The sequence below is a fragment of the Musca autumnalis genome, unplaced genomic scaffold, assembly GCF_047663935.1.
Source record: "Musca autumnalis isolate F117 unplaced genomic scaffold, ASM4766393v1 scaffold_1, whole genome shotgun sequence".
NCBI lineage: Eukaryota > Metazoa > Arthropoda > Insecta > Diptera > Muscidae > Musca > Musca autumnalis.
The window spans coordinates 20,613,656-20,638,185 of NW_027411644.1; the positions used below are offsets into that span (position 1 = coordinate 20,613,656).

At 35.5% G+C, this 24,530-nt stretch overlaps 2 protein-coding genes and 1 long non-coding RNA gene across 3 annotated transcripts; 1 reads left to right on the forward strand and 2 right to left on the reverse strand.

Moving 5' to 3' along the window:
* Positions 1-4,846: 4,846 nt before the first annotated feature.
* LOC141394658 (UDP-glucosyltransferase 2-like) lies at positions 4,847-6,963 on the reverse strand. The gene is made up of 2 exons (XM_073969427.1): positions 6,412-6,963; positions 4,847-6,352 (listed from the first exon to the last, which is right to left on the reverse strand). Exons 1-2 carry the CDS (start codon positions 6,665-6,667, stop codon positions 5,040-5,042), a joined length of 1,569 nt encoding a protein of 522 aa, XP_073825528.1. The 5' UTR covers positions 6,668-6,963; the 3' UTR covers positions 4,847-5,039.
* Positions 6,964-18,687: 11,724 nt separating this feature from the next.
* Positions 18,688-20,702, forward strand: LOC141394667 (UDP-glycosyltransferase UGT5-like). The gene is made up of 2 exons (XM_073969438.1): positions 18,688-19,139; positions 19,323-20,702. The coding sequence occupies exons 1-2, from the start codon at positions 18,896-18,898 to the stop codon at positions 20,624-20,626; spliced, it is 1,548 nt and encodes a 515-aa protein (XP_073825539.1). The 5' UTR covers positions 18,688-18,895; the 3' UTR covers positions 20,627-20,702.
* Positions 19,629-21,233, reverse strand: LOC141394672 (uncharacterized). The gene is made up of 2 exons (XR_012410471.1): positions 20,987-21,233; positions 19,629-20,564 (listed from the first exon to the last, which is right to left on the reverse strand). It is a non-coding gene; the product is annotated as an uncharacterized lncRNA (long non-coding RNA).
* Positions 21,234-24,530: the final 3,297 nt, after the last annotated feature.

Here is a 24,530-nt window from a genome sequence, read left to right on the forward strand (position 1 = left end):
ATATTGGTTTTGGTTTCATATTCATGTATTGTCATTCAAATCTGAAAAGTGTGCAAAGTTTCAGTTCGATTGGTCAACTGCAACTATTTTAAGAACTAGTTACTAAATTTTAACTAAACGGACACCAAAGCAAGTTAAATAAAACATTGTAAAAATAAAAATGTTATTATTCTAATTTTGTTACTTTCTGATATTATAGGAAAAGATAAAGAAAACAAAGTTTTGAATTGTTTTCCCTTTTTGTCAAAATTTCGTGCGATAATGAAGATATTCGGTTGCTACAAAATTTTACTTTATAGTTTTCCTATTGCCGAACATTTTTAAATCACAAATATAAATAAATTTAAATAAAATTAAAATAATTTGAAAGTAAGTATTACAGCATTTGAAATGCACAGAAACCGCGTAATAATGGAAATTACATAATTCGCATCCGATTTTCCAACACAGCGAATGAATCCCTTTTATTTGATATGCACTTTGTGAAATTCTATTTGACGGCCACGATGCAGCATCAGTTGCATATTAGGGTCAAAAAAACAGTAAAAATACACTAATTTCCGATTTCAATGATCACCATTAAAAAATACATCATCCTATGCCGTTTCAGTGTGATTTTTTTAGGAAAAAATTATTATATTGACGATAGTTTTTAAATGTCTGTTTTCGCACATTTGAAATAGGTATATCGGTCTATTTTTCATCAAAAAGGACACATCCAAAACGCGTTTTAATACGCGATGTTTGCGAAGCCATTTTTTTTGCAGTTTTTTTGAAATTTGAGGGGTATCATATCCGCAGAACTAAATGAAGGATTTGGACGCGCCATGGCTAATTAGAAATCGTATGACAGTTGTAGAATTTGAACTAACAAAATAGTTTTTTGTTTGAAAAATGTACGCATACAAATTTCTACTTTGGGAGAGGATTGCTCTCGAGTTACATATGCAAAAATGTGTAATCGCGAGCAGTGTTGCCGTTCGAAAAATTTTTTCGGCCCAAAATTTTCCCAAAAACGGACCAAAACGACCTAAAACGGCCCAACATTAAAAATTAAAACAAAAAATATATTTCTCATAGATACCTTTTATTACTTTTAGAAAAATCGAAAAAATATTGTCTATTTTTACGTAAAGGTAATATGTCGCAAAAAATAGTCTAAGATATAATGATTGGAAGGCAACAATTTATTGTGATTTGAATGTAAAATATAAACTTTAAGTGCGTGTTTCTCGAAACGGCATTTTTGAAGTCGGTGCCAACGATAGCTCTAAAACGAATTGACCGATCTTCATATGACCTTATTATATTGTTCATGTGGGATTATTAAATACATAAAAGGCTCGCCTTTCAGATTAAAAAAAAATATTTTCCTCAATTTTTTGACAAAAACAGTCAATTTTTTCGTTAAAATCGAAATTTTTACTTTGAAAGCTCAATTTTTTTAAAAAATATTTTTTTTAATTCTGTTTTATTAGATTCCTAAAACGCTTACAAAAATATACTATGATTGCAGATAGCCATTGACCTCAAGAATATGCACTATTTTTCAAGAACAAAAATTCCAAAGGTATTATAAGATGTGCTCTTTGAGATGAAAGAAAGTATAGGTCACATTCACAATACCTGGTTCATAATAGGCAAAACTTCGTTTGAGGTTACCTTATATGGAGTTGTTGTATTTAGTAGTTTAAGGGTCATTATTACATCCTTTCTTTTACTATTGGATAGATTTGAAAACGCAAAAAAAAACAATTTGGATGCATTAAAAGTGTAATTTTCACACTAAACGTTAATACAAAGAAGGTCCTCCTTCAATTTTAATCATTACTTTCAACTTTAAGTTAGCCGAAACGCTATAAACCTGTACGCAAAATCCAAACTATAACAAAAGAAGAGTTGTAATAAAGAAGGATATTTGGGTCAGTTTTATAGTCTATTCTCTTATTATTTTGATATAGTAATTTAATATAAAACTCTAAAACAGCAAATTTTATTTCAAACTTTTCATTTTCTGTTAAGTAAGAGTGCATAAATGTAATTGTCTGCTTTTGTGCCTACAAATATTTATGAAGTTTCGAGCTGGTACGATTTATTTTTGCAGTCAATGTCAATATATTGATGCTCTTTTTATACCCTCCACCATAGGATGGGGGTATATTAAGTTTGTCACTACGTTTGTAACTACTCGAAATAATCATTGTATACCCCACAAAGTATATATATTCTTGATCAGCGTGCAATTCTACATCGATATAGCCATGTCCATCCTCTGTCCGTCTGTCCGTCTGTGGAAATCACTCTAGCGTTCGAACGAATTGACGTAGGTTGATGAAATTTTGGGATAATATGTTATATTTACGTAGGACTTTTGGTATTGAAAGCGGGCTACAAAATGACGCGTGACGCGTCGTCGTTTTAAGGAATTTTTAAGATATTTGGCCCATTTTACCACCGAATTGGTTGTAATTTGGTACTTTGTGTCTCCAGAGGCCAAAAAATATTCCTACCAAAGTTGGGTTATATAGGTCCACGATTTGGTATAGCCCCCATATAAGGCCCCATATAAAGTAGGCGTCATTTTAATATATTTTGAATGTATTAGATCCATTTGACCACAGAATTGGTTGTTATTTGGTATTTTGTGTCTTCAGAGGCCAGAAAACATTCCTATTAAAGTTGGGTTATATAGGTCCACGTTTTGGTATAGGCCCCACATAAGGCCCCTTATAAAGTTCGCGTCATTTTAATATATTTTGAATGTATTAGACCCATTTGACCAAAGAATCGGTTGTAACTTTGTATTTTGTGTTTCCAGAGGCTAAGAAACATTTCTACCATAAAATGTTTATATAGGTCCACGTATTGATATAGCCCCCATAATACAATATCTCCCGATTTTCGATATTTTGAACGTTTTAGCCTCATTATCACACCGAGATGGCTGAAATTTGGTATTTAGTCTTCTTTAGGCGTATAAAACTTTCCCCCAGAAATTTGTAGGTATAAGTCCACGCCATCATATAGCCCCATAGAACGGTACCTTCCGAATTTTGGTATTTTGAAGGTTGTGGCCACATTAATCCACCGAAATGGCTGAAATTTGTGGTTTAGGGTATAAAAAGTTCGGGCCGACCGAACTTAACGCTTTTCTTACTTGTTTATTTTTTTTATTTATTTTTTTTTATAAAAGAAGACAAATTGAGTTGACACTCGGATATAAATAGGATAAACCTGAACTATCTGCTTGAAATTCATTCTTAAGGGTGTTAATTATAGGTAAAATATATGCCAAAAATAGAAAAAAAACTCTAGCTTGGCATGATTCCGTTGCCACCAAATTATTATGAACTTTTTTTATTTATGAACACAATAGCTGTGTTCCAGAACTAAAAAGTTTTTACAATTTTTACGACTTTTACACATTTTACTCGAAAAAGCGTTCCCGTACACAAAAAAGTTGTAAAATGTTCACTTCTCTTTAAAAAAAATTGCGCTGAATGACGCTCTCTTTATAAACTTTTTACACGACAAATTGGGTGAGTAAAAAAATAGTAACATGGTTGCCGGCGTCTGATTGGCTGATACGCCGACTTTGACATTTGTTCCAGTCTTTTTGACGTATTTTCCATTTTTCCGTTCCCGAACTATTTCAAAAAACTTGTGTGTGAGAACAAATTTTTTGCAGTTCTCTCTTTTACGAGTTTTACCATTAAAAAGTACGGGAACGAAGCTAATTTATGAATCTTTACCTAATACTTAAGTATCATGAAAAATATATTTAAAAACCCGGGTAAGTAAAAGTTAAAAGTGACCATTAAACTACTAGGAGGACCTTCTTGGCATTTATATTTTTAATGCCACCAAATTGCTTTATTTTACGTTTTCAAATCCACCCAATATTAAAAGTAAGCATGTAATAATAGCCCAAAGACTAATATTTGATATTTTATAAAATATTGTTTAAAATTATTAGCATGAAAACGGCTCAAAATGGATTTTGGCCGCCCATCGGCCCAAAATTAAAAATTATTTTTTATTCGGCCCAAATTTGGGCCCAAAACGGCAACACTGATCGCGAGTACTACAAACACATATTAACCTTTTAGATCAGAGTAAGGCAGAGACATTTTTTGGGTCTCCCTTGTGCTCTTAATACGCGTAAATTTGTTGATGCTCACAACGTGTGAGCGATAACTAATTTACGCTCACTTAGAGCAAATTGTCTCTCTTGTGAGTCACAATGCCTTCCACTGTTTTAGATAAATCCAGTTGCGCGTCAAAATAGAGACAAAAGAAAACATTGTTCCACAACATCCCATACGGGACAAGGGAGACTTCTCTCATATCAATGAGTGCATCCCGATTCATATTTAGCTCAATGATATGGGACCTACTGTTTATCGCCGAGTCCGAACGGCGTGTCTTAAGACACCACTTGTGGAGAAGTTTTTCAAGGCTGAAATACTCAGGAAATGTCGCCAACATTACTGAGGGGTATTTTGCCACCGTTGAAAAATGTTTGATGTTGACTGGCCGGGGAATCGAACCACCGACCTTCTGCGTGCAAGGCGGGCGTGCATACCATTGCACCACGGTGGCATTCAAAATAGAGACAAAAGTCAAAAAATAAAGTGTTTCAGTCTTCAAAATGTCAGCAACCCTTAGAGGCTGAAGTAGTAGACATATTAAAAAATCATACATTAGGAACTTCGTCTCTGAAGTGTATTCTTTAATTTTTTCTTGGAGCATTAAGCTCTACATTGTGTTGGAAAGCCACTTTTTGGAAATTGATATAAGAAACTCGTTTCCTTCAAAGCATTTTTTTACATTAATACAACCACAGTTTCCGTTTAAATTATTATTTTAAAAAATCGCTCTGTGAATCGTGCTAAAACAGTTGATTTTACAGAAATACGTTCATAATTTGTGGTATGGTACAATAATGGTACAATAACTATTAATTTAGTTACTATTATTTAATTCTTATTAATTAATCATAAAATAATCATTATAAATTATTTTTCAAATATATGAAACTAATCATTTTTCGATTTTTTCTTAAATAAAATATTTTCCAATAAAATAAATATAGATTTGCACAATTTAACAAAAACAATCAAGCCCAAACAAAAACAGACAAACAAAAGAGCAGCACAATCCCAACTTTGCTTTTGCCAAAAATTCAAATACTGAGCCGGTGATCTAAGGAACGGTGCACCATGATGTCTCATTACGAATTCCGTCCAATAGATGGCCTTTTCCAAAGGATCAATGGGTTGATCACGATAGCGGCGTGATAGGTCTTGGGCCTTTTGCAAATATTTTGGATTTTCCATAATCTCCCTTATACTATCCAAAAATCCGGTTGCATTTAAGGTTTTATAATCAACCGAGACAGCCAGGCCATATTGTGTGGCCCTCTTGATGTTACGATGTTGATCGAAAAATATGGGCATACCCAAAATCGGCTTTCCATGATAAATGGATTCAGTGAGACTGAGGAGACCACCGTGACTAATGAAAAGTTTCACTTTAGGATGACTTAAGATGTCGCCCTGGGGAAACCATTTGCTAATGAAAACGTTCGCAGGTTTGTCCGTCATTAAAGAGGGATTTTCAAATTTCCACAAAACTTTATACGGTAGCTGGGAAAATGTTTCCAAAATAATTTTTCTCTTTGGTTCGGGGAAATTTTCACTTTTGATATTCGAACCCATGGAAAAATATATAACATCTTGCTGGGAATTTGCAATAAAATCTTCAATGTCCTGTGGCAAATCTTGCGGTTGGTGTTGCAAATGAAAACCACCCACTTCAATCATATTGGTGACATACGGCCGGGGAAAGCTGAGGCTGTAATGCTGATTCAATAATATCAAGGAGATATTTTGTCGCATTTCTTCCAATGATCTCGTGGCATTGGGGAAATATTCCCGATATAAACGATCATGTAAGGGATTGTGTACCAAGACTCTGTGGCCTAGCATTAGTAAATTATGCCACATATTTTCCAAACGTTGCCAGAAATCCATGCGTTCCATTGAATTGCCGCTGAAGAGAGGACTATATGCCATGGGTGATATATTGTCTACCAAGGCATCGATATAAGGATCAGTGCCATATGAAGAAAATCCTATCATAGGGGCCTTAAAGTGCTCTGCAAGGCCATAGAAAATATCAGTTTGTAAAACTTCCACAATTAACAAATCAAAATGTTCCTCCGGTGATTTGAGCAACCTTTGGACATTAACACTATCCATGACATCCTTGGCAATGGAACTGTAATACCATGAAAAATCCAAAATTTCTTTTATTTTATTCGTGCGAACGTCCATGTAGCTGAACCAATCTGCAATGGAACAAAAATTTTGTAACGATTTTTTTTATTGAAATCGGGTTTATGCTAACCTCCAGAGTATTTAAAAACTTCTGGCACCTCAATGTCACGATATTTCTTTATAGGCTTTTTCTGGGGATAAGCATTAATGACAGTCACCTCATGACCCCTTGATGCCAAGGTTTTTAAATATGGCTGGACTACCAAATATTGCGATGGTCCTGGAAATGGAAAAATGGCCAATATTTTTGCTCCATAAACCCTGGAGACTCCATCAAGCAACGATATCACTGCAATCAATTGCAAAAACCTCCTCCAGTAATCCATTGCTTTCTTCGTATGGGCAGGATTTTTGCTATGCTTACTGGAGGACTGAACGCTAAACACTGGTTGCAGTTAAACAGACAGATTTCATGATATGTTGTTGTAGTCTGTAAAAAACTCTTGTGAAGAAGCGAACAAAGAAAGCGAGACACATTTTGATGCCCAATTTATTTTATTTTTTAACAATTTATTTGTAGAGGGTGTGTGCGTTGTTTTTGTTGTAACGAGCAGACCGACGAAATGTATCGAGTGTGAGCACGATTGTTTGTCTGTTGATCGTATTTTGTTGATATCATTGTACTGTGCTAATGTTTAACCTTGACATTGATTAATTCTGGCCAGGGATGGAAAATTCAGTACAATAGTACTTTTTTCAGTACCATTTCACTATAAAAAGTACCGAAGTACCCCCGCGGCCAATTCAGTACCATTTCCATGTGTGGAACTAAAAATGTAAAATTAAAGATTAAAATTACTAGCAATTTTATAAATCTGGATATATGTACCTTTATGTTGGGAATGTACCAAAATATGAACCTATATTGATCATTTTCTTCGTGGAGCTCTTCCACCCTTTGAGAATCTGAAATATAAAGTTACTGTCACTACGGTAGACTAATCTTTTAAAAGATTTCACATCGAACGGTATCGAAGTACATTCCAATATGAGAGTATGCAATACCTCTTTTATGGGTTCTATATTAGTGCTAGAAAACTATCGACAGTCTAACTATTGTTTTGATTACTGACGAAAAACAAAGTTTACATCAGCCACCAAAACATTTTTTTGGACTACCTGTTACGAATTATTTAAAAAAAATCATTTGTTCAGAGTTCAATATAAATAAGGCCTTACGACAGCGATCAAAATGATTGTCGGAATATCGTTAGTTTGCCAGTTCTAGGCTATTTAAAACGAATACAAAGTATCTAATTTCAGTTATTTCGATGGGATAATGAGGCTAAATCTTTTAAAATACAGTTCTATTAGGGCTATATCAGAACGTGGACCCGCACTGACAAATTTCTGGGAGAGTTTTTATTCCCTCAGCATTTATGCCAACGAGGGTATATACACTTTCATACGGGCAAAATGTGCCTCATCGAAATAATGGTTTTAGACCCCAAGTATGTTTGGACGAAATGTGTTTCAGACAATTTGGAGTCGATTGAGCAATGTCCGTCCGTCTGTCTGTCTGGCTGGAGCGCACGATAACTCTCGAACGGATGAACCGATTATGTTTAAATTTTGGATTTTGTAATATTTTGTCCAAACTTAGTTTAAGTTCGAAGATGGACTATATCGGTCCACTCCTTCCGGTACCTCCCCCACAAAAGTTCGAAAATGTTCGGAAAATTTGTGCGCACGATAACTCTTGAAGGGAGTAACCGATTTGGTCCATACTTTGCCCATAGTGAAATGCGTAGCAGACTTAGATAAGGTTTCAATATGGACTCAATCGGTTTACTCCTTCGGGTACCTCCCACACAAAATTTCGGAAAAGTTCAGTTTAGGGCCATTCTCGAATCGCTTTGATTTTTGCTTTAGCAACTTGTATTCACTGCCCTCCATACGACGGTATAAGTTTCATCAGGGGCAAGTCCATACTTCCAACCCCTATGACACCGTGTGAGGTGGATGGAGCGCAAGATAACTCTCAAACGGGTCCGCCGAATCGGTCCAAAATTTGGCCTTAGTAATATTTTGTCCAAACTTAGTTTAAGATCGAAGATAAGCTATATCGGCCAACTCCTTCAGGTGCCTTCCCCACAAAAGTTCAAAAATGTCTGTAAATTGTTCGCACGGTAACTCTTGGAGGGAGTGGCCGAATTGGTCTATACTATACACATCCTAATATATCTACCAGATATAGATCAGGTTCAAATGTGGACTATATTTGTCCACTCCATCTGGTACCTCCCACACAAAATTTCGGATAAGTTCACTTTAAGACCTGATATGGAATCAGTTTGACTTTTGTTGAAGCAACTTGCATTCGCGGCCTCAATTTTTCAGGGGCAAGTCCATACTTCTTGAACAAACAGCCCGAAGGGTGTAAAAATCCCCTATGGAGTTTCCTTCTTTTTAGTATCTCCTCCGCAAAACTTTTGATCTTTAATCCTAATCAACACTTTTGTCGCTTCAAACGCCCAAAATTTTTAAAACCCCCTAAATACATGCGTTTTTTGGGAAAATTTTTTTTTCAATATACACAGGCTGAGGGTATATCTCTGTCGGCAAAGCCGACTGATACTTTTTTACTTGTTTGGCCCTAACAAAGACTAAACACCAAATTTCAACAATTTTGGTATGATAATGTGGCTCAAACCGTCAAAATACCGAAAATCGGGAGGTACCGTTGTATGGGAGCTATATCAAAACGTGAACCGATAGAGCCCATTTTCAATACCAAACTTCCTAGTAGTAATTGAAGCCTCGGTACCAAATAAAAAAGCTCCATATTAAGTATTGAGAACTGTATATAGAATTCAACAGACGGACGGACTTGGTTATATACTTATAGGGTCTCCCACGAATATTTCGATGTGTTGCAAACAGAATGACAAACTTAATTATACCCTCCAGTATGGTATAAAAAATATACCATTTTGGAACATTCTTCAGATTTCATAGATTTAAGCCTTTGTTGTTGTTTTTTTTTACTGAATAAAAAAATTTTTTTTTTCCTTAAAAAATAATAAAATGTACCTTTTCAATGAAAAAATTACCATTTTAGTACTTTTTGAAATTTTCATTTTTCCATCCCTGATTCTGGCTGATGGAATAGGCGGGGAGAATACTGCCATGTCCGACGAATCGCTCTCTGCCTCTCATTCATAAACAAAGCAAAAACAATTGGTAAATGCCGGTTTTATATTCAGTGTTGCCGTATTGAATTGTTGCTATCTAAAGTGTTTGGTATTGTTTGGTCGGTCATTAAAGAAATAAGCATAAGAAAAAAGTGTTAATATAAGCTTTGTTCCTTTACTTTTTCAATAGTAAAAGTAGCAAAAGAGAAAAATGCCAAAATTACTCTCACGTAAAAAGTTTTGCACAAAAGTAAAGGAACGGAAAAATAGTAGATCAGGCTGCAATGTCAAAAATACAAACATGACTGCTTAAAAAATAACAACAAACAAAATAATGTCACTGTTTTTTTATTTTTTATTTCATTGGTGTAATTTTTTTTTATTATTTTTACTTATTTTATTTTATTTCTTTTTATTTTGCATTGACCATGCGGGTTGTCTTCTTGTAACGTTTGCCTTAATTGTCAAATAAATGTCAAATCAGCAGCAGGTTTTCCACTTTTTACACCACGAAATTTGCCGAGGAGAAAGTAGTAAGTAGTGCAAAATAAAGAAGGCGTGGTTTAGTAAAGGTGCAAAATAAAAGAGGCGTGGTTTAGTAAAGGTGCAAAATAAAAGAGGCGTGGTTTAGTACAGGTGCAAAATAAAAAAGGCGTGGTTTAGTAATGGTGCAAAATAAAAGAGGCGTGGTTTAGTAAAGGTGCAAAATAAAGAAGGTGTGGTTTAGTAAAGGTGCAAAATAAAAGAGGCGTGGTTTAGTAAAGGTGCAAAATAAAAGAGGCGTGGTTTAGTAAAGCTGCAAAATAAAAGAGGCGTGGTTTAGTACAGGTGCAAAATAAAAAAGGCGTGGTTTAGTAATGGTGCAAAATAAAAGAGGCGTGGTTTAGTAAAGGTGCAAAATAAAGAAGGTGTGGTTTAGTAAAGGTGCAAAATAAAAGAGGCGTGGTTTAGTAAAGGTGCAAAATAAAAGAGGCGTGGTTTAGTAAAGGTGCAAAATAAAAGAGGCGTGGTTTAGTAAAGGTGCAAAATAAAAGAGGCGTGGTTTAGTAAAGGTGCAAAATAAACGAGGCGTGGTTTAGTAAAGGTGCAAAATAAACGAGGCGTGGTTTAGTAAAGGTGCAAAATAAACGGGGCGTGTTTTAGTAAAGGTGCAAAATAAACGAGGCGTGGTATAGTAAAGGTGCAAAATAAACGAGGCGTGGTTTAGTAAAGTTGCAAAATAAACGAGGCGTGCTTTAGTAAAGCTGCAAAATAAAAGAGGCGTGGTTTAGTAAAGGTGCAAAATAAAAGAGGCGTGGTGTAGTAAAGGTGCAAAATAAAAGAGGCGTGGTTTAGTAAAGGTGCAAAATAAAAGAGGCGTGGTTTAGTAAAGGTGCAAAATAAAAGAGGCGTGGTTTAGTAAAGGTGCAAAATAAAAGAGGCGTGGTTTAGTAAAGGTGCAAAATAAACGAGGCGTGGTTTAGTAAAGGTGCAAAATAAACGAGGCGTGGTTTAGTAAAGGTGCAAAATAAACGAGGCGTGGTTTAGTAAAGGTGCAAAATAAACGAGGCGTGGTTTAGTATAGGTGCAAAATAAACGAGGCGTGGTTTAGTAAAGTTGCAAAATAAACGAGGCGTGGTTTAGTAAAGTTGCAAAATAAACGAGGCGTGGTTTAGTAAAGCTGCAAAATAAAAGAGGCGTGGTTTAGTAAAGCTGCAAAATAAAAGAGGCGTGGTTTAGTAAAGCTGCAAAATAAAAGAGGCGTGGTTTAGTAAAGCTGCAAAATAAAAGAGGCGTGGTTTAGTAAAGGTGCAAAATAAAAGAGGCGTGGTTTAGTAAAGCTGCAAAATAAAAGAGGCGTGGTTAAGTAAAGGTGCAAAATAAAAGAGGCGTGGTTTAGTAAAGGTGCAAAATAAAAGAGGCGTGGTTTAGTAAAGGTGCAAAATAAAAGAGGCGTGGTTTAGTAAAGGTGCAAAATAAAAGAGGCGTGGTTTAGTAAAGGTGCAAAATAAAAGAGGCGTGGTTTAGTAAAGGTGCAAAATAAAAGAGGCGTGGTTTAGTAAAGGTGCAAAATAAAAGAGGCGTGGTTTAGTAAAGGTGCAAAATAAAAGAGGCGTGGTTTAGTAAAGGTGCACAATAAAAGAGGCGTGGTTTAGTAAAGGTGCAAAATAAAAGAGGCGTGGTTTAGTAAAGGTGCAAAATAAAAGAGGCGTGGTTTAGTAAAGGTGCAAAATAAAAGAGGCGTGGTTTAGTAAAGGTGCAAAATAAAATAGGCGTGGTTTAGTAAAGGTGCAAAATAAAAGAGGCGTGGTTTAGTCAAAGTGCAAAATAAAAGAGGCGTGGTTTAGTCAAAGTGCAAAATAAAAGAGGCGTGGTTTAGTCAAAGTGCAAATTAAAAGAGGCGTGGTTTAGTCAAAGTGCAAAATAAAAGAGGCGTGGTTTAGTAAAGGTGCAAAATAAAAGAGGCGTGGTTTAGTCAAAGTGCAAATTAAAAGAGGCGTGGTTTAGTCAAAGTGCAAAATAAAAGAGGCGTGGTTTAGTAAAGGTGCAAAATAAAAGAGGCGTGGTTTAGTAAAGTTACAAGATAAAGAAGGAGTGGTTTAGCAAAGGTGCAAAATAAAGAAGGTGTGGTTTAGTAAAGTTACAAGATAAAGAAGGCGTGGTTTAGCAAAGGTGCAAAATAAAGAAGGTGTGGTTTAGTAAAGGTGCCAAATAAAGATGGCGCGGTTTAGTCAAGGTGCAAAACAATTACCAAGCCTAGTTCCTAAATCATAAATTTTGTGAAGCGAAATTTTAAAATTAGTGGATTAGGAAAAATTGTATTAAAATTTATATCGACATTATTTGCTGTTTATTTGTTTGGAAAGTGAGTACTACAAATGTACAAGGGTGCCAGCTGCAGAGCTTTGCATCTTCATTTGAGGTAAAACGATTGCCAGCAAGGAATTTTTTTAGATTTGGGAACAAGTAAAAGTCACTGGGAGCTAAATCAGGAGAATAAGGTGGGTGGTCAAGCAACTCGTACTTTAATTCGTTGATTTTAGCCATTGTTAAAACATTATTTTTTTGTGTTGTAAGCCAGGCCGTTTTTCTCGAATTTGTACATTTAATTGATCCAAAAGGTTGCAATAGTACTCTGAATTTATTGTTTTACCCTTTTGCAGATAGTCAATCAATAAAATACCTTTGAAGTCCCAAAAAAACCGTTGCCATAACCTTACCAGCCGATTGAATTGTTTTTGCCTTCTTTGGGGCACTTCCTCCAGCTTCAGTCCATTGTTTGGATTGTTCTTTTGTCTCTGGAGTATAGTGGTGGATCCATGTCTCATCAACAGTTATGAATCGACGCTTAAAATCCATTTTATTTCGCTTAAAACGATCCAAACAAGCTTGAGAAATGTTCATTCTTATGCGTTTTTGATCGACTTTTAACAAATGCGGCACCCATCTTGCAGAAAGCTTTTTCATCTGCAGTTCTTCATGCAAAATTAAATGGACTCGATCATTTGAGATGCCCATGATATTAGCAATTTCACGCACTTTTATTCGTCGATCATTAAATACCATATCATGCACTTTGGCTACAATTTCTGCTGTTGTTGCTGTTTTTGTACGTCCTTCAATGCTTGTACGACCACGTTTAAATTCAGCAATCCAATTTTTTACTGTTGCATATGAAGGAGCACTTTCACCTAACACATTCACCATATCATTATGAATTTCTTGTCCCGATAAACCTTTTTTATGTAAATATTTAATGACAGCACGCATTTCTAATTTTTCCATTGTAAAAAAAAATTGCGGATGCGTCTTTTTTGAACACCTGTTTGTATATGAAGGAGTTGCCAGATCGAAACAAAATTTAACATGTGTTCATAACAGAGATGAAAGTTTTCAAAACACTTAACTTTTTTCTGTTTATGCCGCGCTTTTTGTGCTAGGCTAATAAGCTTCCGAACTGCCCTCGTATTTCGGAGATACACAATGTGCTGATTGTAATCAAGTGGTTAGATAAATATTTAATTCAACAAATGTAACTATCATTAACGCCATAAATGTTTAGTTTTTGTGGTAGGCAATCGGTTATAATGTCTAGATGTCTATAGCGAGAAAACAAATAGTAGCGTCTGATAATTGTGTGATAATATGCACACTAGGGTGGGGCGATTTGAACACAACCACGGGCGCCTGGATTTTCTGATTATTGGGATTGTACTGAGCAAAAAAGTCCACTAGACCATATGTCTACGGTGAAAATTGAGCCCCCGGATTTTGACTTGAAGTTTTTTTCAAGGTTTTTTGGATATTTTGGCATATATGTAACAGCCAAACCACTGAGATTTTCGATCCAACACAAAGACAAAAATTGTAGCCAAGACAATAATTAAGAACTCTCTAGTACACGTCAAAAGCATTGCAACGCTCCTTCAGACAGTTATGGCCCCGAGAATGTGCACATTTTTCGGAAAATATCGATAAATTACACTGTGCTACAAAATTTGACTCAAAGTCAGTGGGTGGAAATTTCCTTTTGGAGATGAGAGCCCTTGGTGAGTGTACTAAGAACGCCAAGGGAAATTTTCAGGATAGGTCAAGTTTCTGAGATATGGTTTGGCCAAAATTTCGATTTTCACCGTACACATATGGTCTAGTGGACTTTTTTGCTCAGTACAATCCCAAGAATCAGAAACTACAGGCGCCTACTATCACTTTTTTCCATCCATACAAATCGCCCCGGCCTAATGCACACCCTTACATAGCAGATGAATGAATTTTGAAACTAGTAACTTTAATAACCCCAAGTCCGTCTCAATAATTAAAAAAATTATTTAAATAGTGTTCGAAATTTGCATATGAGATGTGGTTTTGTGAGGTGCACGAGGTGTGGTGTCGGCAAGTTAATTGATGGTAGATACCGCGCAGCAGCAAGGAGGTCTTGTTTAAAAGTCAATGGCACGTTTTTAACACATCACTTGACTCAGCCTACAACCCAACCAGCTACTGTAGTAGCGATCCAATGAGCGCCTCTGTCTTGTATTTAAGTAAGGGCACGTTTGACACCCCCAGATGATGACAACACAACCAGCTACGGTAGTCCGATGCACGCCGCTGTCCGGTCTTAAAGTCAGGGGCACGCCTCACAACCCCACTTGACTAAGCAAAAATTACCTCAAAACTTCTTTCACTGGCAGTCAAGGACACGTTTCACAACCCCACTCGACTAAGGAGAAATTTTTGGTGAATAAGTTTTGTGAGCACTGCGAATCTCAAATGTCACATTACAGGTAGTTCGGTTAAAAATTTTTGCCAAAATCCTGAAAATCGGAAGGTATCTTTATAAATGGGCTATAGCAAAAAATGGACCGTATGTTGACAATTTCAAGTGTGAAGCAATCAACATTTTAATAATTACAGTTTCAACGCCATCTATATTTCAATAGTAACACTTTGAAGCTTTTGTACATTTATCATTGTGATTTTATAACTTTTCATATTTCCTATTGTGATTGATTTTTTAAATTTAAAGTTAACAGCTAAAAACACACCTCTGTAAATACTACTGATATAATCAACTATGTACTACTAAATTTATCAAGCAATACTAGATGAAATTTTCGCTTCTCAAAAGCAAAAGCTAAGGAGAATAAAGTTCAAAAAAGTCATTCATTCCTCTTGAGCAACTTGAACTCTGTACATCAACCTCAGTGCTTTCATAAGTAGTTGAAACTGATAGCAGAGCATCATCCGCAATACAGAGAGTGAATCAAAGAAAACAATATACGAAAATTGTGTCTTCTTTATTGGCGGCGCAACGTGGGGTGATATACGGAGACTGTTCATTTCTGTAGAGCAATTTGAACTCTGTACATCAACCTGAGTGCTTCCTTAAGTAATTGAAACTGATAGCAGAGTTTCATCCGCAATAAAGAGAGTGAAGTGAATCAAGCAAACAATCCACGAAAATTGTTTTGTTTTATTGGCGCCCAACGTGGGGCCAAATTAGATGACGGTTCATTCCTCTTGAGCAACTTGAACTCTGTACATCAACCTCAGTGCTTCCTTAAGTAGTTGAAACTGATAGCAGAGCATCATCATCATTCTTGTAGAACAATTTGAACACTATATACCAACTTCAATGCTTCTGAAGTACAGGTAACCGATATAGTGCATCATCAGTAGCTACAGAGTGTGAATCAACTATACAATCTTCGCAATTGTCTTGTTTCACTGACGCCCAAGTCAATGGCCTTGTAAAGCGGTTCATTATTTTAGATCAATTTTAGCACTACATATCAGCTTCAATGTTTCCGCAAGCACATGAAACCGATAATACCGCATCATCAGTACCTACAGAGAATGTATAAACATCATTACTGGAGCCACCGTGCAGCTTACCCTAGTAGATTCAACAATTCATTATTCCTGATACATTTCGCCGTAGCAGTTTCAACAACATTTGATTTCTGATGCTTCATCGGGACGCTTTCAGTATCAGAGGGGGAGATTGAAGCAATCAACCTTTTAATAATTACAGTTTCAACGCCATCTATATTTCAATAGTAACACTTTGAAGCTTTTGTACATTTATCATTGTGATTTTAGAAATTTGTATATTTCCTATTGTGATTGATTTTCAAATTTAAAGTTAACAGCTAAAAATACAACTCTGTAAAATGTATTTAATACTACTATTATAAGCAACTATGTACTACTAAATTTATCAAGCCATACTAGATGACATTATCGCTTCTCAAAAGCAGAAGCTAAGCACAATAAAATTCAATAAATACGTTCATTCCTCTTGAGCAACTCCACCTCAGTGCTTCCTTAAGTAGTTGAAACTGATACCAGAGCATCATCCGCAATACAGAGAGTGAATCAACCAAACAATCACGGTATCGTGTTTGTTATAAGTGGAGAAATTTTGGGACCGCTGGGAACCTCAAATGTCAAAATACATCAGTACGGTCAAAAAATGTTGCTAAAATCCTTAAAGTACCGAAAATCGGGAGTTACCATTATATGGGGCTATACCAAAATATGGATTTATATTAACAGTTTTTGGTGGAGAAGTTTTGTGTCAGGTTACACTCCCCTAAAGTGTTTAGTTTTGTTAGATTTTAAGATTGTATAATCGATTAAAAAACTTTACCAGTTTATTGTTGTGGCTAAAAAATTATTAAATGTGGTCCCATACAAATTACTATGGAAACTTTGAGGCACCGTGGCACGTGTTAACACCTTCCAATTGTGCTCAAACGTTGGCAATCTTAAAATCTAATCATTAGGGGGGTGCCGCCTAAAAAATCCGAAATCGATTATTTCCTTTGATTTAAAACTAGTCTTATGGGGGCTACACCAAAACATGGACATTTGTACCGTGATCGCTGGGAACGAATTCGAATGTCGAATTGCAGCTAGTCCGGTTAAAATCCTCAAGATACTTAAAATCGGGAGATGCTGCTATATGGGGATATACCAATTCATGGACTTATGTTGAAAAATTTTATTGGAGATATTTCGCGAGCTCAGTTACAAATTTTAACCGAAATCCTCAAAATATCGAAAATCGGGATGTACCGTTATATAACAAACTATACCAGACATGAACATTAGGGCGACTAAAAAAATTAATTTCACGAAAATGCACTAAAGGCCGCATTTATGATTCAATTGATGAAAACAATTTACCAGTTTATCGTTGTGGCTAAAAAAAGATTGCCACAAACATTTATGATGGTCGGCTAACGATAACCTGTGCCCCAAATCAATCTTTATTATACCCTCTGCCTTTGGGCTAGAAAGGGTATATACACATTGATACGACCAAAAATGAGCCTCATCGAAATAACGGGTTTAGACCCCAAGTATGTTTGGACGAAATCCGTTTCAGACAATTTGGAGTTGATTTAGCCATGTCCGTCCGTCTGTCTGGCTGTTGCGCACGATAACGGATCAACCGATTCAAACTAAATTTTGGGTATCGTAATATTTTGTCCAAACGTAGTTTAAGTTCGAAGATGGGCCATATGGGTCCACTCCTTCTGGTACCTCCCCCACAATAGTTCAAAATTTGTCTGTAAAATGCTGTGAACGAAAACTCTTAAAGGAAGCAATCGATTTGGTCCAAACTTTGCACATCGTATTATTCCCCCCAGATATATATCGGGTTTGAATATGGACCATATCGGTCCACTCCTTCGGGTTCCTCCCATACAAAATTCGGATAATGTAAAGTTCAAGAGCTCCCCTCGGATTGCTTTGAATTTTTTTTTTCAGTAAATTGTCGTTGCGGATCCCTTTACGTCGGTATAATTTTATAATAATAATTTTATAATAATTTTTCGTGCGCATGTCCACACCTCTTGAGATATTGTCCTGAAAGCTCCAAGAAACCCTGACGGCACCAACAAAACTGGCAAATACGCAAGATACTTCTCGCAGGAAGTTTCTGATTGGTGCAGACTGTGCACATCGTATTATTTTATCCAGTCATGTATCAGGTTGGAATATGGAATATATCGGTCCACTCCTTCGGATACCTCCCACCCAAAATTCGGATAAAGTAAAGTTTAAGAGCTTCTCTCGCATCGTTTTGATTCTTTTTCCGTAGGTTGTTCGACCGGCCTCATTTACCACAGTACATTTTTTCAAAGTAAGTCAATACTTCCTAAGACAATGGAATTTTCGTAAAAACTTACTACGTAAGCAAATATCGCTCAGATGGCACGTTAACGGATCGACATAAAATCTGGAGATACCGCTATATGGGGGCTATACCAAAACGTTTGCCGATATATCAGTCGAGTTTGACCTGCCTATGCAAATAAATACACCCACGTTAAAATATATAACGTTATAGCTCAATTATTGTGAACGCTAGAGTGATTACACCAGACGGACTAACATGACTAGATCGACTCAGTATTTTATCCTTATCAAGAATATATGTATGTACCTTATAAGGTCACAAATGATTATTTAAATGCGTTGCCAACGAAATAACAAAGTTATTATACCTACCATATTACAGTGGAAGCTGTTAAAAAAGGTACCCTTGACTTTTGGACGTTACAAGCGAACACTATTTAAATATTTTTTTTTTATTTATTGAGTGGGAGTCGTGAAAAAAAACATCGTCGCTAAAGTCTTCAAAGTTTTGCAAATTCATTCCTCAGCTATACCTGCATATGTACATAATTACAAAGTTATCAGACGATACTATTTGTTTTACAGCAGTAATCTAGCTAGACATTTTAACCGATTGCCTACAACAAAAACTAAACGTTTATGGCGTAGATGATAATGACATTTGTTGAATTAAATTGTTATCTAACATCTTGATTACAATCAGCAAATTTTGTAACTCCGGAATAAATCACAATTTATAAATAGAAATTTTCATTGTCGGACTCTTAGTTGTGTTCGAAAAATTTTGAAATGAATTACACCTTAGTGATATACCACCTTCTGCTCGTCGTCTTCGCACCTTTGGTGAATTGTGCAAAAATTTTGGCAATTTATCCGATACCAAGTCCATCGCATTATATTTTGGTACAGCCCTATTTGAAATTATTAGCCTCAAGGGGACATGAGGTGACATCGATAAGTGGTTTTCCGCAAAAGAAAAATGTAACGAATTTTCGTGATGTTTTCGTAAAAGAAGTTTTTGAAGAATATGATGGTATGTGTGCGTTTGAGTGGATTTACTAATACAGGAATTCATGTGAAAAGTTTTCTATAGAAAAAATACTTCTAATTTTCTACTTTTATTAAAAGATTTTTTTGAAAAAGTCCTTGGAAAAAAGTTTATGGTCTTCTATTATTTACAAAATAACTTATTTTTCCTTTATTTCTTTTTTTCCAGAAATGATTTCTGATTTCCAAAAGCCACGTAACAAATGGGCCGATATGAAATTCATATCGGATTATTGTGCCAAACTTACCGAGAGGGTTATAAAAAATCAACAGGTGCAGAATTTATTGAAATATGAACATTTCGACTTGGTTGTCATAGAGGCAGTGTACATGGATGCTCTCTACAGTTTTGCCCGGCATTTTCATGCGCCACTGGTGGGGTCATCTTCTTTCGGTACGGATCCAATCATTGATGAATTAATGGGGAATATGTCACCATTCTCTTACACCCCTCTGGTGACAATTGGCTACACCGATCGCATGACTTACGCGCAAAGAATGCGCAATGTCATCTATCAACTTTTGGAATTATTGCATGTTCGCCTGGTCCATGTACCACGTCACCGTGAATTGGTGGCCAAATATTTGCCACACATCAAGGAAGATCTATGGGAGCTGAGAACAAATTTCTCGCTGATGTTATTGAATGAACATTTCTCTTTGAGTTTTCCAAGGCCATTTTTACCCAACATGATAGAGGTGGGTGGTATGCAGTGCTTCCACCAACCCCAACCTTTGCCGCAAGATATACAACAATTCATCAACTCCTCGTCAGATGATGTCATTTACTTCTCCCTTGGGTCAAATGTCAAATCTAAAGATTTTTCACCCGAACGTCTAAGCATGATAATAAACATTTTCAAAAAATTACCCTATAAAATTTTGTGGAAATTTGAAAATCCCCATTTGCCAGGTAAACCGGTTAATGTTTTCATTAAAGACTGGTTTCCACAACCCGACCTCTTGGCCCATCCCCGGGTAAAACTCTTCATATCACATGGTGGCCTCTTAAGTACATCCGAAGCTATATACCATGGAAAACCAATGCTAGGACTGCCTGTATTCTATGACCAAATGAAGAACATCAACCGAGCCAAAGAGGCGGGATTTGCATTGGCTTTAGATTTTTTTAATCTCGATGGTGATAAATTTGAATCGAGTATTTGGGAAATGATGACCAACGGAAAATATTTCCAGAAAGCCAAAGAGACCTCAAGGATATATCATGATCAGCCGGTAAAGCCATTGGATTTGGCAGTATTTTGGACGGAATATGTGCTGAGGCATCGTGGGGCGGTACATTTGCAGAATCCGGCCCAGAAAATGAATTTCATACAAAAGCACAGCATTGATACGGTGGGAGTTTTAATAGTTTTAGTGTCTCTTCTTCTAGGCGGTATTGTTTGGTTAGCTGTAAGAATATTGAAAATAGTTTTAAGTCTTTCAAATGTACAAAAGGAAAAAATAAATTAAAAAAAAAAAATAAATAAATAAATCTACAATTTTAGGCGGAAAAGTTTTCTGCTGAGTAAATGTAGAATTAAAGAAATGGCTGCATATACCAAAATACTTAAAATTAGCTGTGGTACTATATGGAAGCTTCACTAAAACGTGAACCTAAGTTCACAATTTTTGTTCGGGATTTTTTCTGACAGACTTGGGTAGCCCATGTACCTAATTCGGTAAGAAAATGCAATTTAAAATTTAAAACTACCTTACTGTATTGTTAAAAATGTTAGAGTCCAATTTTAATTTGTTCGGATGGTAGGGTACGAATTATCGAGGCTATCCTGTATGTAACTAGTTTTGTATTTATTGTTATTGGGTATCTACCTCTTCCTTATAGCAGCCGTTGTAAAATGATGCAATTTTCATTTAATCAGATTATCTCTATGATGTCTTCAATCCGTCATGTCATTCCCATGTTAAAATGCAAGTAGGCATTACTGATAATGTTCCGCGACTATTTTGTATGACTCGGCAAAAATAACGAATGAGGGAACTACGTTGCAATTTAAGTTAAACGTGCAAATATTTCTAAACATTGCTTTGTTGTGAATGTAATGCTTCTATTCGAATTGTTTGCTTTTTATTACAATTGTCAAGTGCTGATAGTAGGAGGGGCAATAACAAATATTAACCCATATCAAATATTATATGAGCTTTCACAAGATTTTAGAAATGAAAGTATTACTGTTATAAAATATACATACATGAGAAAAAGTCAAAATTTTTTAGTTTTCCACAAAGAAAAAAAAAACGGTGCTCTTGAGAAAAATCAAAAAACGAAAAAAAATCGCCGGAGCGCTTTTTAAATAAATCGCGATTCAAGTTGACATTTTTAGGTGTTTTTAGGTTTTCACGATTTTGCTGGAAACCGCAAGACCTTTCGGAATAGGACTAAAGAAAATGTTGAGTTATGATAATTCTCTACAAGATTGGCATATATTGTATTTTCGTAGATTTTACCGTTTTTGAGATATAGAAGTTCAAATTGGGACAATGCACTGACTGTATCGACTCCTTATAAAACAGTGTCAACCACGGACTGATGCGAACAGACGGACCCGGTTAAATCGACCTAGAATTTTATGCTGATTATACTCTTAATCATACTTTTTGGGGTCTCCGAAAAATATTTCGATGTGTTACAAACGGAATGACGAATTTGATTATACCCTCCATATTATGGTGAGGTGAATAAGATCGTTTGCAATATGATATATTAAAATTCAAGTTGTTTTTGTACCCCAAAAATATTTAAAAAGGATGTACGTAATCTAAACACCGCCGGTTCCCATATTATAGCAAGAACAAAAACATATATTTAGCAAATTTAAAAAATGTTTGTAAGAAAAAAAACAACACAAAATAATTTTAAAAAATTAAGTTTCAGTGTTTTATTTAGACATGCAATAATGAAAAAATTTGTCGCTTACCCTCAATAAATATATTCTTTCTCATCATGGAATCTCTCAAATAAAAGGCTTGCCGTTTAATTTTGTCACCATTTATAATTGAAATGCAAGCGTTTTATTTGAGAGATTCCATCAAGAGAAAGAATATATTTATTGAGGCTAAGCGACAAATTATTTCCTAGTTGTAAGGGCATTTCTAAATAAAACACTGAAACTTAATTTTTTAAATTATATTTTATTTTTAACTTTTTAGTAAATACATTTTTTGACCACTGAGAACAAAATTACAGCCAATTTAGGCCGAAAATTTAGATAAAAACTTTAAAATGCCTGAAATCGTGTAGTACCGTTATATAAAGGCTATACCAAAACCTGGACTTATGTCCATAATTTTTGGTAGGGAAGTTTCTGTACTATTGGGGACTCCAAATGCCAATTGACAGCCAAATCTGGCTAAAAATGAAGATAAAATCCTTAAAACACTTGAAATCGGGTGGTACCACTATATAGAGGCTATACTGAAACCTGGACCTATGTCAAAAATTTTTGGTGAAGAAGTTTTTCTACTATTGGGGACTCCAAATGCCAAGCTACAGCCAATTCGGCCTAAAAATGGAAGTTTCAGTACCATTGGGAACCCCAAATGCCAAGTTACAGCCCATACGGGTTAAAAATGAAGATAAAATCCTTAAAACACTTGAAATCAGGTTGAACCGCTATATGGGGTTCACTATTTCTGGTGGGGAAATGTCAGTATCATTGGAAATCCCAAATGCCAAATGCCAGCCAATTCGGGCAAAAATGAAGAATAAATCCTCACAATACCTGAGCTCGGGTGGTATCGCTATATGGGGGATGTAGGAAAAAATTGGCCCACATTCATGTATTGTCATCCAAATCTGAAAAGTGTACAAGGTTTCAGTTCGATTGGTCAACTGCGTTCAAAATGAGTTACAAGATTTAAACTAAATCGGGTGGTATCGCTATATGGGGGCTATAGGAAAAATGGATCCATATTTGTTTTTCATATTTATGTATTGTCATCCAAATCTAAAAAGTGTGCAAAGTTTTAGTTCGATTGGTCAACTGCAACTGTGTCAAAAATGAGTTACCAGATTTGAAATGCAAGTTAAAAAAAACACCGTTAAACACTGTAAAATGGACCAATATTGGTTCTGATTCCATATTCATGTATTGTCATCTAAATATGAAAGGTGTGCAAAGTTTCAGTTCGATTGGTCAACTGCAACTGTGTTAAAAATGAGTTACCAGATTAGAGCTAAACGGACACCAAAGCAAGTTAAATAAAACACAGTAATAATAAAAAAAATTGTGAGCTGTCAAAATCAAAATTTCGATTTTATGAAAAAAAATTTACGTTTTTTGCCCAAAATTCGAGCAAAAAAAAAAAAATTAAAAAACTCTGTCTCACTTAAAAACAAGTTTTTTATGAAGATTGGTCAATTCGTTTTCGAGCTATCGTTGGCACCGACTTCAAAAATGCCATTTCGAGAAACTCGCGTTTAAAGTTTAAATGCTACATACAAATCACAATAAATTGTTCCCTTTCAATGTTCATATCTCAGGCAATTTTGCTCCGATCGAGTTGAATTTTTTGCGGCATACTCTACACTACCTGTAATTCAAAATAAGCCAATAAAATGTTTTCGATTTTTTTTAAAGGGACAAGTAGAGGTAGCCCCTTAAGTCGGGCCGGGTCCAACATTTTTTAGCTTCCACCATAAAATATTCTTAACTAAAATGGAAAAATTAGTGTGCTTTCCGGTCCAAAATTTTAGCGGTACAAATTTTTCGACCAAGGATAATGTGGGTATCCTAAATTATCGAATCTAATCTAAACCAGTAAGGAAAGGATCAAAGTTGGGCGGGGCCGACTATATTACCCTACACCACTGTGAATATGTAAAATATATATGGGAGCTAAATCCAAATCAGAACAGATTTCGATATTATTTTTTCACATTTACGTGTAGACCAAATTCCGTCCCATAGTCCTAATTTCATCAACGTTGGACATATATAGCGTATTTCGTGCATCAAATACCTCAAATCGGTCGAAAATATATATGGGAGCTATATCCAAATCTAAACCGATTTCGATATAATTTGGCACACTTATTTCTAGGCCAAAACCCGGCACACATTCCAAATTTTATTGAAATCGCACATATATAGCGCGTTTCGGCAATCAAATACCTAACATCTATATCCAAATCTGAACCGATTTCTATATAATTTGGCATACTTATTTCTAGACTAATTCCGTCGCACATTCAAAATTTCGTTGAAATATATGTCCTATTTCAACGAAATTTTGAATGCGCGTTTCGTGCACCAAATGCCTTAAATCGGGCAAAGATATACGTATATGGGGACTATATCCAAATCTGAACCGATTTTTACCAAAATAAGTAGCGTTCGTCCTTTGGCCAAAAAAA